At 41.1% G+C, this 14748-nt stretch overlaps 2 protein-coding genes across 3 annotated transcripts in view; one reads left to right on the top strand and one right to left on the bottom strand.

Moving 5' to 3' along the window:
• Positions 1-1550, bottom strand: part of MAP3K7CL (MAP3K7 C-terminal like) — a 39326-nt gene extending 37776 nt beyond the window's left edge. The window contains exon 1 of the mRNA XM_053386571.1: positions 1188-1550. The gene's annotated coding sequence lies outside the window, so the exon portion shown is untranslated. The remainder of the gene's footprint in view (positions 1-1187) is intronic.
• Positions 1551-2377: 827 nt separating this feature from the next.
• On the top strand, positions 2378-13970 carry CCT8 (chaperonin containing TCP1 subunit 8). 2 transcript variants are annotated; one of them, XM_053386561.1, is made up of 16 exons: positions 2378-2531; positions 4521-4611; positions 4889-4968; positions 5437-5586; positions 5937-6117; positions 6698-6759; positions 7462-7599; positions 8551-8729; positions 9679-9745; positions 9823-9910; positions 10016-10131; positions 11352-11423; positions 11500-11664; positions 12409-12528; positions 12803-12901; positions 13766-13970. In XM_053386561.1, the coding sequence occupies exons 1-15, from the start codon at positions 2472-2474 to the stop codon at positions 12893-12895; spliced, it is 1662 nt and encodes a 553-aa protein (XP_053242536.1). In that variant the 5' UTR covers positions 2378-2471; the 3' UTR covers positions 12896-12901; positions 13766-13970. The 2 variants fall into 2 exon arrangements, with proteins under 2 accessions (XP_053242536.1, XP_053242538.1); XM_053386563.1 differs by lacking the exon at positions 12803-12901 and having other exon boundaries at positions 2379-2531.
• Positions 13971-14748: the final 778 nt, after the last annotated feature.

Here is a 14748-nt window from a genome sequence, read left to right as displayed (position 1 = left end):
GCTGATCCACACTAATTTCCCTCCACATTTACTAGTCACAGGTCCCTGCTTTTCCAGGAAATCACAGACCTGTGCCTAGAAAGCATGGTGCAAAAGATAAGTGTGAGTCCACTATTTCCTTCTACTGCACTTTATGATGCTGCTGCCCCAACATGGTAATGCAGAAAGGCCTATATACAGTATAAATAAAGGGAAGTTTGCCCCCTTGTGGCTGCTTGAGTATGAATTTATTTTATATTACTGTACCTGTACTGGCAAAAACCTTGGCCGGATGCAGGGTTAAAAAGACACTGGATAATTTAAATGGCAAATTGATCCTTCTATGGTGGCCATTTTTTTATTTTGTTTCGACTACGGCAGACCAACACCTACCTGTAACTAAACCCATCAACTCAGTTCAATGTCCATTTCCTTACTCTATTCTTTCCATGCACCTGGGATGAATCCAGTGCAGTTAGATGGCAATAGTTCCATCAGTGCAAGCTTTTCTTTTCATCTTGCTGGACAAAACAATCTTCGCTCTCATTCCTTTTTCCTCCCCTCACATGCCATACCTTGCAAGGCTGAGGGCAGGGGCCTTCTTAAGTAATGACATCCTGTAAGTTATTCTGATATCCTTTTTGGCTAAAGGACAGTGTATAAATGACATGAAATAAATGATAAAGGGACACAAATTTTTATCTAGTCTCAAGAAGCTACAGGGCTGGATCCCAGCTAACAGTATCTATTTAGAAGTCCCACTGAATTCAATAGCACTTACTTCCAAGTGAACCATTCACAGTGGGATCAGATGTTAAACAGGGTTGTGTTATTGCCTCAACTCTATTCATTATTTTCATTGCCATGATCCTACATTTTGTTGAAGGGAAACTCCCCACCGGAGTAGAAATCATATATCGAACAGATGGAAAGCTCTTCAATCTGAGCAGGCTGAAAGCAAAGAGTAAGGTTACAATAACTTCCGTCACAGCGCTTCAGTATGCTGATGACAATGTAGTGTGCACATGCTCAGAGGATGACCTCCAAATCCTCCTAATTATCTTTGCAGAAGCTTACGAAAAGCTTGGCCTATCACTCAACATCCCAAAAACCAAAGTGCTGCACCAACAAGTACAAAATAAACCCTCTCAGTGCCACGAATCCAATCCAATGGTGTAACGTTGGAAAATGTCGATCACTTCTCCTACCTAGGCAGTTATCTTTCCACAAGGACCAACATTGATGCCGAAATCCAGAATCGCCTGAGCTCTGCGAGTGTGGCTTTATCCCGATTGAAGTGCAGAGTGTTTGAAGACCAGGACGTTCGCAGGGAAACCAAAATGCTTGTTTACAAAGCTATTGTACTACCAACCTTACTATATGCTTGTGAAACATGGACCACTTATAAACGCCATCTCCAACTCCTTGAAAGATTCCATCAACAGTGTCTCCAAAAATTTTTACACATCACTTGGGAAGACAGATGAACTAATACCAGTGTACTGGATGAAGCAAAGATCACCAGTGTTGAAGCAATGATTCTTCAACATCAACTTCTTTGGACTGGTCATGTTGTGCGGATGCCTGATGATAGTCTCCCAAAGCAACTACTCTATTCCGAACTTAAAAATGGAAAGTGTAATGCTGGTGGTCAACAAAAGGTTTAAAGACTGTCTCAAGGCAAATCTAAAAAAATGTAGTATAAGCACTGAAAACTGGGAAACACTGGCCTGTGAGCACTCCAGTTAGAGAACAGCCTTTACCAAAGGTGTCAGGGGCTTTGAAGACACTCGAACTCAGGACGCAAGGGAAAAACTTGCTAAGAGGAAGGCACCCTTGGCAAATCCACACCGTGATCAACTCCCGCCAGGAAACCAATGTCCCCAGTGTAGAAGGATATGTGGATTCAAAATTGGCCTCCACAGTCACTTATGGACTCATTGTTAAAACCGTGTTTATGGAAGACAATCTTACTCGGTTACGAGTGATCACCAAAGCCCCACTGAAATCAATGAGAACTAAATCATGACTCATTCCTCCTATTTATTTCAATGGGACATGAGTGCAAGCCACGTAGTTTGGAGTCAAGCCCCCCCCCCCATCAAATCTGGTTCAGAAACGATCTAAGATTTAAGCGTTTAAGATTAGGGAGCCGAAAACATTCCAAGCGACAAGTCTGGAGTGGAAACGGCAAAGGCAAGGAGGGAGAGGAACAAGCGGGCCTTTGGCGCCGCTCTACGGAAATTCAGGGGGGAAAGCGCCTTCGGAGTCGGGCAGGGAAACCGACGCGGACCTCCGGCTGCGCATGCTCAATCCCTCCCGCCTTCTGCCCCTCCCGCCTTCTGCTCCCAGCAGCCATTTCCTTGAGTCTCCTCCCCTCCTTCTTCTGCGCTTGCGTGTGAAGGGGGAGCTGCGCGCGCAGCCACTCTTCCTCGGCGTCTCTCTTCCTTTTCTTGTGTGCACGGCCGCGTGTGGCTCGAGAGCTCGCAGAGATGGCGATGCACGTTCCGAAGGCCCCGGGCTTCGCCCAAATGCTGAAAGACGGAGCGAAGGTGGGTGGGTGATTGTATGTGTGTGTGTGAGAGAGAAGCTCGCGAGCGTGGCGGCGAAGGAACGCGGAAGGTTCCAGAAGCGACGCCTCAGCCCGGAGGCGGGGCTACTGGGCCCCATCGCCCGTGGACTGGAAGCCCGTTAGCTTGGCGCGCGCTCACTGGCGGTTAACAGTCGCCTGAAGAATTAACGCGCTTTCCCCTCCAACCCCCGCTTTCCGAAGGGGGGCCAAACGGACACGCCCTAAGATTTCATTCAGGCCCCTTCCATGTCACCTGACGTCTCTCTCGCCGCACCCATTGGCGCGCCTGCTGCCTAGCAACTCGAGGGCTCGCGCGCCGGAGAGGGGTGGGCGACGGTGACGTCTTTTCGCGTTTGCTGACGTCATGGGCACACTCCAAGTTCGCGGTCGGCGGCGGACTTTTTCGTTGAAGGGAGTTGTTAGTTACCGATTCTGAAGCAGAACCGGCCCAGAGCTAAGGCAGCCGCTGCTTTGCTGCTTGGCTTGCCACTTTCCTTTCAAATTCGTGTCAGGGATGCTTTGTGCCGCTTCCTGTGTTCACTCTTCTGAGCTGGAATGCCCACACGTTGTTCTTCCACCTCCATGGCCGTAGGCTCAGAGTACGACAGGATGCTGCATTTCCTCCTGCCACCCTGAACTTAGCAGCCCTGGTGATGGAGGAGTGGGAATGGTTGGCTTAAGACACCCGTGCAGCTCAACTGTACATAACACGTGACTGCATGGTCCATGTACTTCCATTGTAGGGCACGTATGTGGAAAGGATCCAGGAGCTTTCACATCCTGTACAGTGGTACCTTGGGTTACAAACGTAACTTGCTCCGGAGGTCCGTTCTTAACCCGAAACAGTTCTTAACCTGAGGCGCGCTTTTGCTAATGGGGCCTCCCGCACTGCAGGCGCACAATTTCCGTTCTCATCCTGGGGGAAGTTTGTAACCCGAGATACTACTTTGGGTTAGCGGAGTTTGTAACCTGAACCATCTGTAACCCGAGGTACCACTGTACTTGGTGTTTTACTTGTGTTTATAGTAAGAGTTTTATAGTACAGTATATGAGTTTTATGACTGAGTGAATCTTTGAAGCTGGGGCCTAGTTTGACATGTTGACAGTGACAATGATGTTTCCATCTATTTGGAGATGCTTGCACCTATAGTGGGTAGCCACTGGGATTAACTTTGCAATGCTTTTAGATTCACTCTTGACTGCTATAGGGCTAGGTGGCCAAGCTATTCTTTTACCTCCCCTTGATAACAAATGACACTTCAACCAATCAAACAAACAAAAATAAGCCGCCAACCGTACAGTGGCATTCTTGAAATGTTTGACTGTTCAGTTGGCCTGTGTGCCAGTTCAGGATTACAACTTGGTGGGCAGTAGTTTGTAGGCACAGTGGAGGACTGGCTTAACTCAGTGTTCATTGCCTTTTCTTAAAGATGGCAAGTAACCTTCTGCAAACCTGTATTTGATATAGAACATGGATAGACAAACTAAGGCCCGGGGGCCGGTTCTGGCCCAATCACCTTCTGAATCTGGCCTGTGGACGGTCCAGGAATCAGCATGTTTTTACAGAATATGTGCTTTTATTTAAAATGCACCTCTGGGTTATTTGTAGGGCATAGGAATTCGTTCATCCACCCCCCAAATATAGTCCGGCTCCCCACAAGTCTAAGGGACAGTGGACCGACCCCCTGCTGAAAAAGTTTGCTGCTGATAAAGAATCATGAGTCTTTGTTTTTATATCTCACTTGTATGATTCTAGACCTGCGATTTTTAAATGCACAGCCAATGTCTGCAAATAGCCCTGGAGTCCTGGGGGCTGTGGCCCTGGCATCTACTCCTTCACATAGTCACCAACATTTTTTACATGGTCATGCAATTATTTTCTATTATGTGCCCATATATTTCTCTCACTACTATAATTATACTTATTCATGTACGGTACTTTAATTTAAAATACTTTTTGTGTCTGTAGCATTATTCAGGATTAGAAGAAGCTGTGTTTCGAAATATTCAGGCATGTAAAGAGCTTGCTCAAACAACTCGCACAGCCTATGGACCAAATGGTAAGACTTTTTAAGGTTATAATTTATGAATATTTTAAAAAGAGGAATTTAGGGTGACTATGTAGTATGTATTAAGAAATACAGCTTATGATGCTTTTGTTTGTTGATAAACCCAGGAACAATGCCATGATTTGTTTGGAGAATTAGATGGAATTAAATCCTGAAACCAATTCACATTTTATAGAAGTATGTTATTATAGACCCTATAATGACCCACACTGTCTAGTTATATTAAATTGTCATTCACATACTTGAGGTGTTCTTTGTTTTTTTTTAGGGATGAACAAAATGGTTATCAATCATTTGGAGAAGCTTTTTGTTACTAATGATGCTGCTACCATCCTAAGAGAGTTGGAGGTAGATTCCTTCCTGCCTTATTCATTCATAGTCTGCCAGGGATATATTGACTTGTACATGAGGATTATTTATGGAGAAACATTGTGTATGCTATCTGTTATAAGCTAAGCATTTCTAGGCTTGTGTTGTTTCCCTGTGAAGGGTCCAAAGACACCTTTGGGGTGGGGTGTATGGGATGGGTAGAAATTTGTGGTACAGGCAGCTGTGTGTACATCAGGGTTGAATTAGAATGATTGTAAGAAATGTGTGTTGCTAAGATTGTATGAAGAACTTGTTAATTACGCCAAAGTTTTGCTATTTCACATATGTGTTTTAATGACTGTTGCCACATAATAAGATTTAGGTGCACTGAATTAGTTAAATGTTTTGAATTTGTAATGCAGCGTAATACATATTGAAGCATTCAATTAGTTGCTGAATATACACAAGTGTGCTTAATAGTGTTCTCTGATATAAAATCTTGAACAGGTTCAACATCCAGCTGCAAAAATGATTGTCTTGGCTTCTCACATGCAAGAGCAAGAAGTTGGTGATGGAACAAATTTTGTTCTTGTGTTTGCTGGAGCCCTCCTAGAACATGCAGAGGAGCTTCTAAGAATGGGACTTTCTGTTTCAGAGGTAATCTTTTATTTTGTTAAGATTATTGCAATTCAAATTAGCATTCTAGGATCTTTGAATAATTGTGTATGAAACTTAGTCCCTTGTTTATCCACTTAATTTTTCCATTCCTAATTGTGTCCTATTTTGCCTTGTGGAGATTGGGTTGGATCCAGATGTGCCTGTCTAAATAAAATGGCTCTTTTTGTGTGGAATGGAGCTCCAGGGAAAACTGGTCACTTTCCCTGCTTCTGCTTATGGAAGAGTCCAGTTGGCAGAGTTTTATTCCTGGGAAGTCTGAATCCAACTGACTTTGAACTTTTAACAACTTATGCATTACAGTACAGACATGCTAGTGTCTTTAATTTTAGGTAATTGAAGGCTATGAAAAAGCTTTGAAGAAAGCCTTAGAGATACTTCCTGATCTAGTGTGCTGCTCTGCAAAAAATCTTCGGGATGTTGAAGAAGTGGCATCTTTGCTGCAAACTTCAGTAATGAGTAAACAATGTGGCAGTGAAATATTTCTTACTAAGCTTATTGCTCAGGCATGTGGTAAGTATATGTCATTTTTTAAAATCTAAACATAGTATTTTGTTTTTGCTACCTAAAATATTTTCATGTTAGTTTCAAGCTTGTTATCTGTAGTGAAAGTCACTTGTCTTAATTTCTTGTTGGATGTCGTTTTTCAGTTGAGTACAGTGGTGCCTCTGTTTATGAACTTAATCTGTTCTGGAGGCCCATTTTTAAACTGAAACTGTTCTTAAACTGAGGTACGCTTTCCCTAACGAGGCCTCCCACCGCTGGTGCCCTTCCACCATTAGACCGGGGTAAAGTTCGCAAACGGGGACACTACTTGGGGTTTTGCAGAGTTCATAAACTGAATAGTTCGTAAACAGGGCTGTTCTTAAACTGAGGTACCACTGTATTTTCCTGAGCTGCTCTTGTCAAGCTGCAACAGTGTCTAAAATAGAGTAACACTTACTTGTTCATATTATAAAGCATAATATTGTCACTGGCGCCATTCCCACAGATTCTGTGGCATGTAATTAATAAAATAACTAAATTAGATGACTAGCTATCTTAACAATGCTTCCTAAAAACATGTTACTTTTCATTTTTCGCACTCTCACAGTCTCTATTTTCCCCGAGTCGGGTCACTTTAATGTTGACAACATCAGAGTGTGCAAGATCATAGTAAGTCATTCTTTCTTTTCCTTTCAGTACTGTAATACTCAACATTGAAGGCACTTTGTTTCACTGGAACTTGCCTTCTGGTCACTATGCTTGAGGGTTGTAGCTTTAGTTATGGTAACCTTGAAGAAAAGCAGTTCTGTCTGAACTTTGGTTGGGGCCAAAAACAGGAGAGGGTGTAAAAAACATACCATCTGTGGATTTTTAGTAGACTGTTCCTATATCGTTTTCCTGGGAGATTAGAGACTTCATATGTAGGTATGGATATATACATACCGATTCTGAAATTCGAAAGTAGATTTTGCAGAAAAGAAAGAGTTCTGGCTTTCAGTCAATAAGATAATGAATTTCTCTTCAATTAGATAATTAGTATTTCTCTTCAAATATCAGTGGGGAAGATTGGGAAGATCTAGAGTAGGGAATCATTTGCTGTGTTGAAATAGAAACATAAAAATGATAAAACAAATGCTTTAAAATGTAGCAATTTAACTGTTCCTAAGCAGATACGATCAGAGTTCAGGTATGCTTTCACTTTAAATAGCACATTAATTTAATTAAAGTAAAAAATTAGTTGTATTCAGACTTTGCAGTAGGTCTCTTAAAATCAATGAAATCTACTCCCAAGTATGACAGTTTAGATCTAACTCAGTGTGATTTCAGTGGCTTAACTTGGATGGAATGGTAATTATAATCTGTTCTTTTCAGGGTTCTGGCATTTGTGCTTCTACAGTATTGCATGGCATGGTTTTTAAAAAAGAAACTGAAGGTGATGTTACTTCTGTCAAAGATGCCAAAATAGCTGTGTATTCTTGCCCTTTTGATGGTATGATAACAGAAACTAAGGTATGGTTTCCCAACCTTTGGAAGTATTAAATAGGTATGAAGCAGCAGCATGTCTATACATATATAGAGTAGTTGCTTATTTTCTCAAGGTGATACTTTCCATGTCTGCATTTGCATGGTGAACCAGGCCGAGAGCTACCTTCCTTTGTGCAGTTCTGCTCACAGGGGCCGATATGGCGAAACCTTGGTTAGCACAGAGAGGGACAGTCCTATTATCGTGACTGTAAAAAGTGGTGCTGCAACTAGATAAATAGCTGCAGCCCTTTTAAAAATGCAATCTGTTCTGTGTTAAGGCAGGGATCCACAAAACTGTCAGTGGGAAGCAGTCACAACTTTGCAGTGACTTTTTGCCCCTGGGTGCCCAGCACAATGTGAGGGATCCCTTTCTTGCCTTCCATGGAAAACTTGGGCAAATGGAGGGATCTCTTGTTGCATATTTTCCAGTTATGCCACAAGAATGGTGCGTGCGTGTAAGTAAGTTAGTAAAATGACTACAAATTTTTGACTGATTTTATCTGGGCTGGGATTTCAGCAGGCAGTCCTTTCATGGATTGTCTGTCCTATATTTCCATGATTCAGTAAACTTTTGTTCGGTGGTACTAGGGTCTTAAGTGTCTGAAGTCCTTCCATGTTAGGCTCTTTAGATGAACATACCTGACAATGGTTCATTTGGAATGCTCCCCAAAAAACCCTTGTGCAAAAACACCATATCCATGATTCATAAATCACTTTTTCTAGCTTCTTCAGCAACTCGGTCCTTGTACTTGAAGTTTGCTAAACACTTTAGAAATCCTGGAGACACATGTTGCTGTTGAGCTATATGTGCATTACTTAGAACATGGTTCTATGATAGCTGTCACTTCTGGAATTGCCTGTTTTTCAGGTTATTTGTATTAAAACATACTAGGAATTGAAGATGAGAATGATGGGGGAAATGCTTTATAATTGCAGGGAACTGTACTCATCAAGAATGCCGCTGAGCTGACAAATTTTAGCAGAGGAGAGGAAAACTTACTGGAGTTACAAGTCAAGAGCATTGCTGATGCTGGTGTAAATGTTGTAGTTACAGGAGGAAAAGTGGCAGACATGGCACTTCATTATGCTAACAAATATAATATTATGTTACTCAGGTAAGTTGTGCAAAGGTGTAAATTGTTTACATTTCTTGGTTCATTTAACTGAAATACATAGCATATTTGTTTCCTAAAGTGTAAATTAGTACATATGTTTCATCCCATTATGACTTCAACCAAGATTATCCCTGTGTGTGTGTTTTCCTCTCTTTCTGAACAGCCACAGGTGGGGGTGAATGGGTGGAAAGTACTCAGTGCAGGTCAGGATCATGGCACAGAACAGTTCATCATTTTATTTTGTACCATTTTTGCCCTTAAATTGTCCCCTCTTCAATTTGTGGCAAATTTTCTTTAGAATTATAGAGATGTCACTTTTCTGATGATGGAAGGGATTTCATTTAAGTCCAGTGTGCAGTTAATATGGTTTTGGTTTTCAGGTAGTTTGGATGATGATGATAAGGTGTACATATGTACGATTATTTGTCAATTTTTTTTGTCAATAATGAAATGCACTTTAATGCTTCTGTTACCAATCAAGACATGATGGAGGGGCACTGTCCTTTAACCATTACCAGAGTCCCTGCTTGTTCCTAAACAGGACAGTGGTGAGAGGCAGATGGTAAATTGCAGTCTGTTGGTAGACTGCTAGTACCTGCTGGGATATTGCAGACTGCTGGGCTTGGTATACTTTGGTCTCATCCTGCAGGCACTACTTACATTCTTAGGAAAGAATGTGTGTTCTGGATTGCTTAAGAGAGACTGGTGCTTTCAGTGTTTATACAAGACAAATTCCCATTTTCTAGATAGAGAGCTCATCTTCTATTATTATTATTATTATTATTATTATTATTATTATTTATTTTATTTTAAAGGGCCCTAGAACAGGGTCTTTGCAGGAAGTAAAATGTTGATAGGGAACATTCCTGGAAAAATTAGTTTGGTACTAACAAGAATTTCTAGATTATGAAAATTACACCTGAACACTATTTTATCTCCTTTCTTAAAGGCTGAATTCTAAGTGGGATCTCAGGAGACTATGTAAAACTGTTGGTGCCACAGCCCTCCCCAGACTGGTATGTAGCGAGAACAGCAGAGGTTTTTTTAAAACCTACTCCTTTGCATAGACATAATCCTCCTTTTTCCTTCCCAGACACCACCTAATCTAGAAGAAATTGGTTACTGTGACAGTGTGTGTTTGTCAGAAGTTGGGGAAACACAAGTAGTTGTGTTTAAACATGGTATGTTTATTATTTTAGTCTACTCGTTATCTTTAATACATTGCATATAGAAACTTTGCATTTAGTCAGATTTCACAAGTAAAACATTGATACATTTTCCTGCAGAAAAGGAAGATGGTGCCATTTCTACAATAGTAATTCGTGGCTCTACAGAGAATCTTATGGATGATGTAGAAAGAGCAATTGATGATGGTGTCAACACTTTCAAAGTACTCACACGGGTGAGTAAAGTGCTACGCAGAATCATAGAATTGTAGAGTTGGAAGGAACCCCGAGGTTCATATAAGTCCAGCCCACGGCAATGCAGGAATGTAGAGGAGCATTATTTTACTGGCTTGTTAAAATGCGAAGTTAATCGTGCAGTTGCAGAAATGCTACCATACTGGAATATACAATAGTATATACTACCCCCAGTAGAGCAGAGTGCCACTCTCTGGTTCAGGGTGAGAGAAGTTAAGGTTTTAAGTTTACAGTGATACATGTGTCAGTAAGTCAGGTGGGCCAAATTTGGGGTGGGGATGGTATGTGAAATTGAGTGGCCCAATTGACATGAGAACACCCTTTCCCCCCAAAAGGGGGCAAATAAAGTAGTCATTGTCATCTTCTCTGGCTTGGCAGTTCCCTACCCTGAGCCATTTACCTCCCAACTCTGAGGGAACAATTCCAGGTGTGCAAAGGCAATAGGTGAGGATAATGCCACTCACCAGCTCCTCATCCAGCTGTGCTGTTCATCCCCTCACAAGGTCATTACCATCTGCTACCCTGTAAGAAGGATACGCTAACTTACTATGATGTTACCGTCTTTCCAGGGAGGCTCAATTTTCTAGAAAGGGAGGATATAAATAATAAAACAATGCAATCCGTTGCATCCAGATAGCAGTCCATTTTATATAAGCAACCTTTTGAAACAAACTTCTCTAAAGCCTTCATGCTTAACCTAGGCTCAACTGTTAATTTGTCTGTAAGCCTGCCTTCTCCAATATGTATCTACTCAAACTTTAGCTTCCTCTTTGGAGCTCTTGCTCTTAGTGTTGCCAAAAAAATGAAGTGAATTGGGTAACCACCCTGGGAAAGGGCCTTTTTGGTATTGACTCTCTAGCTGTGGAATATCCTTCTCAGTGAGGCTCACCTAGCACCTGCTTGTAGTTCTTTTGGAGCCCGGTAGACCATTCTGTTCACCAGGGCCTTATTTATTCATAAAAAAATATTTATGTACTGCTATAAAAAAGCAGTTTACAATAATTGTTTACTGCTTACTTACAATAAAAATGGGTTACAATACACTTTTTATTTAGTTTGTTTGGTGCAGTATGTTGTCTCCTCCCCCTGTCTTAGTTGGGACAGGGATATGAGACAGTATACAGATAAAATAAATATAAAGGAAGAGAGTGAGATAATTTTTTTTAAAAAACTTGAAATAGTTGCTTGAACTCTTTTGCAGGATAAGCGTCTTGTTCCAGGTGGTGGTGCAACAGAGATAGAGTTGGCTAAGCAGATCACGTCATATGGAGAGGTAAGCTACAAACTTAATATCTTTACTAAATTTAACTTTCCATATAATGCAACTTAAAATCCAATTCTGTCTTTAGACTTGTCCAGGTCTTGATCAGTATGCTATCAAGAAATTTGCTGAGGCATTTGAAGCTATACCCCGAGCCCTGGCTGAAAATTCTGGAGTTAAGGCTAATGAACTTATTTCTAAGCTCTACGCCGTACATCAAGAAGGCAACAAAAATGTTGGGTTTGATATTGAGGTAAGGCTAATGCCCAGCATAACATGCTTGTGGTGGTAGCAGTGTTCTGGAAGGCCATCCCTAGGAGAGTGTCTGCAAGGGAACAGTACTCTAACTATGGTTGCAGGGTGGGGATTCTGGATCAGATGGGCACATCTGTAAAGGAAGAATTGGGAGTACACTTAGGCTGCATACTCACTATACTTTTAAAGCACAGGCAAAACACATTTTCTCCTTGAATAATTTTGTGGTTTAAGAGTTATTGGGACTGTATAGTGCCCAGGATTTTTTGAGGAGGGAAATGTTCTTTAAAGGCATAGTGTGTATGCAGTTAGAGCATACTCCAGTTTCTTCTGTTTGAATTTGGCTGTGCTGTAGCTTTACCTGTCCTGCACCTGACAAATTAGGTGGATGACTGGGTAGGTTTGGCCAGAACTGCTTCATGGGCCAATTGGGGAGGCTTAAGCGGGGGAAACTCCACTTGTTTTGTTAATCCTTTTATAGTTATTTTAGTGACCTTCCTATTCTAGCTGTTTTGTGATGTAAGGCTTACAGATTTTTTTGAATAGGGAAATACTGTTTTCTTTCAAAGCAAAATACTATGGGCTTGATTATCAATATTAATGCCCGCTAGCTGTCCATTTTGTTCCATGGGCAAATTCTTAGCACCTTTAACTCTTTTACTGACATCAGTGGAACTCTCATTGTAATCCTGTATCTGCTCAGAAAGTTGAGGCGCTGAACTCTTTTTCTAACATTTGACAGGCTGAACCTGCAGCTGTGAAAGACATGTTGGAAGCTGGTGTATTAGACACATACCTTGGGAAGTTCTGGGGGATTAAGCTGGCTACAAATGCTGCAGTAACTGTCCTAAGAGTTGATCAGGTAAGTTGGTGTAATAGGCTTTTTTATTGCTTCAGGTATCAGGCTAAATCAATACGGTATGGAAGCTGCTAGAGTATTGTTAGGTTATATATGCTTCATATGATTTGGTTAAAGTTGAAGGTCGATAACTTAATGTGGCAGTGTGTAGTCTTCTGGTAGGCTTCTGTTTTCAAATGATCAGTTTCATACAGTAAAGGATTATGCAGAGTCTTACATAAATACTTTTAAAATTGAAACTTGGTGGAATTCTGTGCTTGATGTGAAATTCCTATAGATTATTATGGCAAAAGCAGCAGGTGGTCCAAAAGCCCCTAAAGCTTCAGAACATTGGGACAAGGATGACTGGAAAGATGGACCTGAACAGTAGTGTGAAGTAAGATTTGGTATCATGGCTCATGTTGGCAAGGAACGAGACTTCGCATGAATTCCTCTGCCTGGTGCTGCTGAGTGTATTTTTGCTTCCGCTTCCACTTATGTGTAGGCTACATCACAATTTAACAACCTGCTTGAGATAAGGGTGCACAACACTGTTAATATTCCTAAAACATGGTTTGAAGAATTATTCTATAGACTAATATGCATGATTTAGTTTACACTATTAGAAGCATTATTTGTGTGCTAATCTTACATATTTTGCAAGTTATTGTAGTTGAATTTTTTTACAGAACATTAACACTTTGTCTTGGTTACCACACAATGCACCCAAAACACCCCAAGTTTTGTGTCTCTTTTGTAGGAAATGCATTCTGCGATTTCCATTTTTGGCATTCATGCTAAGCATGTATCTATAGAAATCTAAACTTAAAGCAGACAATCACTGCTTCTTGGAGACAATTCCTCATGACAACAGTGCTATCCCCATTGCTGCTTAGCAGTGTGGGTATAGCAATCTTGTACAACTGACACCTGCAAAGGTGATGGGTGCTTTTTGAGATGCAAAAAGAGCAGCCAAGGGCTACTCACGTGTGCAAGAGGGTTTTGCTTTTCCCTGTTAGGCTGATTGATTTCTACAATTTTAATCAATATTTTATAAAATAGCAAAAACAGTCCTGGAGCTATGGTCAAGACTTATGGGTTGAATGCATTTTTCATTGCATAACCTTTCTGTAATACTAATTATGGAAGTATGTAAGAGATGAGGCAAAACATACATATCAAATAAATACTGTCATACCTTAATTCAGCTGAAGTGTATTCTATGTAAAAATGTAGGTCTAACAACTACTTTTGCTTGCAGATCATCATGGCAAAACCAGCTGGTGGCCCCAAACCACCAACAGGAAAGAAGGAATTGGATGATGACCACAGTGATTGAACACTTTCAGAGTACTACTTAAGGAGTTGTGTATCTTGTCATATATGTTACTCACCTTTAAATTATGAGACTTAGCTTGTCTTGTACCATTTCAATAAAAACTGTTTCAGTAAAAAAATGTTCTGAATGTGGTAATAAATCCTATTCAATATTACAGAAAGATAGGACTGTATCTAATGTTAGTCATACTCAAAGCAGACCCACTGAAATGAATGGACATCACTAACAGGTTTACAGTCCACTCAACAAATGACCACCTCTGCCTTTGGCCTGCTATCCACTTAAAACCAGGAAAGATTCTGGAATTGACTTCCTGCAGGAAGTCACCTTCTTTCAATGGAACAGTCTTAGATAGAATACCTTGTCCTAGCAATATGTCACGGTGGATTGTTTGCTGTTCTCATCTAGGTTTTTCCTACTTAGGTTCTGATCCTACGTGGGGTAAATCTATTTTCTGTTACCCATGTGGGGTAATGGGAGACTAGACTGCCAATTAAGCCAACCATTTTTTTTCACAAGGAATTCCTGCAAATTGGTTTCTCTTCTAGGCTCCACAAATACTATATACATCCTGCCACCACCCTTCATAGAAAACATATCCATGGCCAGTTATGTTCCTCTCTCCTAGTGGCTATAAGTCATCATGTTTCAACAAGCTGAATAGGTAACTTCATTTGGCACATTCCCAAGTTGCATTAGAAGACATCTGTAGCTCTGTATTGCGGTCTAAGCCTTTAAGGCACAGGTAGGCAAAAAACGTGTTCCTACACCTAGTACAGGGACATTAAGAGCACCTTTTAACTTCCACTGCTCCCGATTCCTCCTTCCACTGCTTCCAACACTGTTCTCTGTTGCTGTTGGGAAGTAAATGGGTGCATGTGTATTAATAGCCTTCGTTACATGTG

The sequence above is a fragment of the Podarcis raffonei genome, chromosome 4 (assembly GCF_027172205.1).
Source record: "Podarcis raffonei isolate rPodRaf1 chromosome 4, rPodRaf1.pri, whole genome shotgun sequence".
NCBI classification, from domain to species: domain Eukaryota; kingdom Metazoa; phylum Chordata; class Lepidosauria; order Squamata; family Lacertidae; genus Podarcis; species Podarcis raffonei.
Note: the sequence above shows the minus strand (reverse complement) of the source record. Positions and strands in the feature narration are given on the sequence as shown.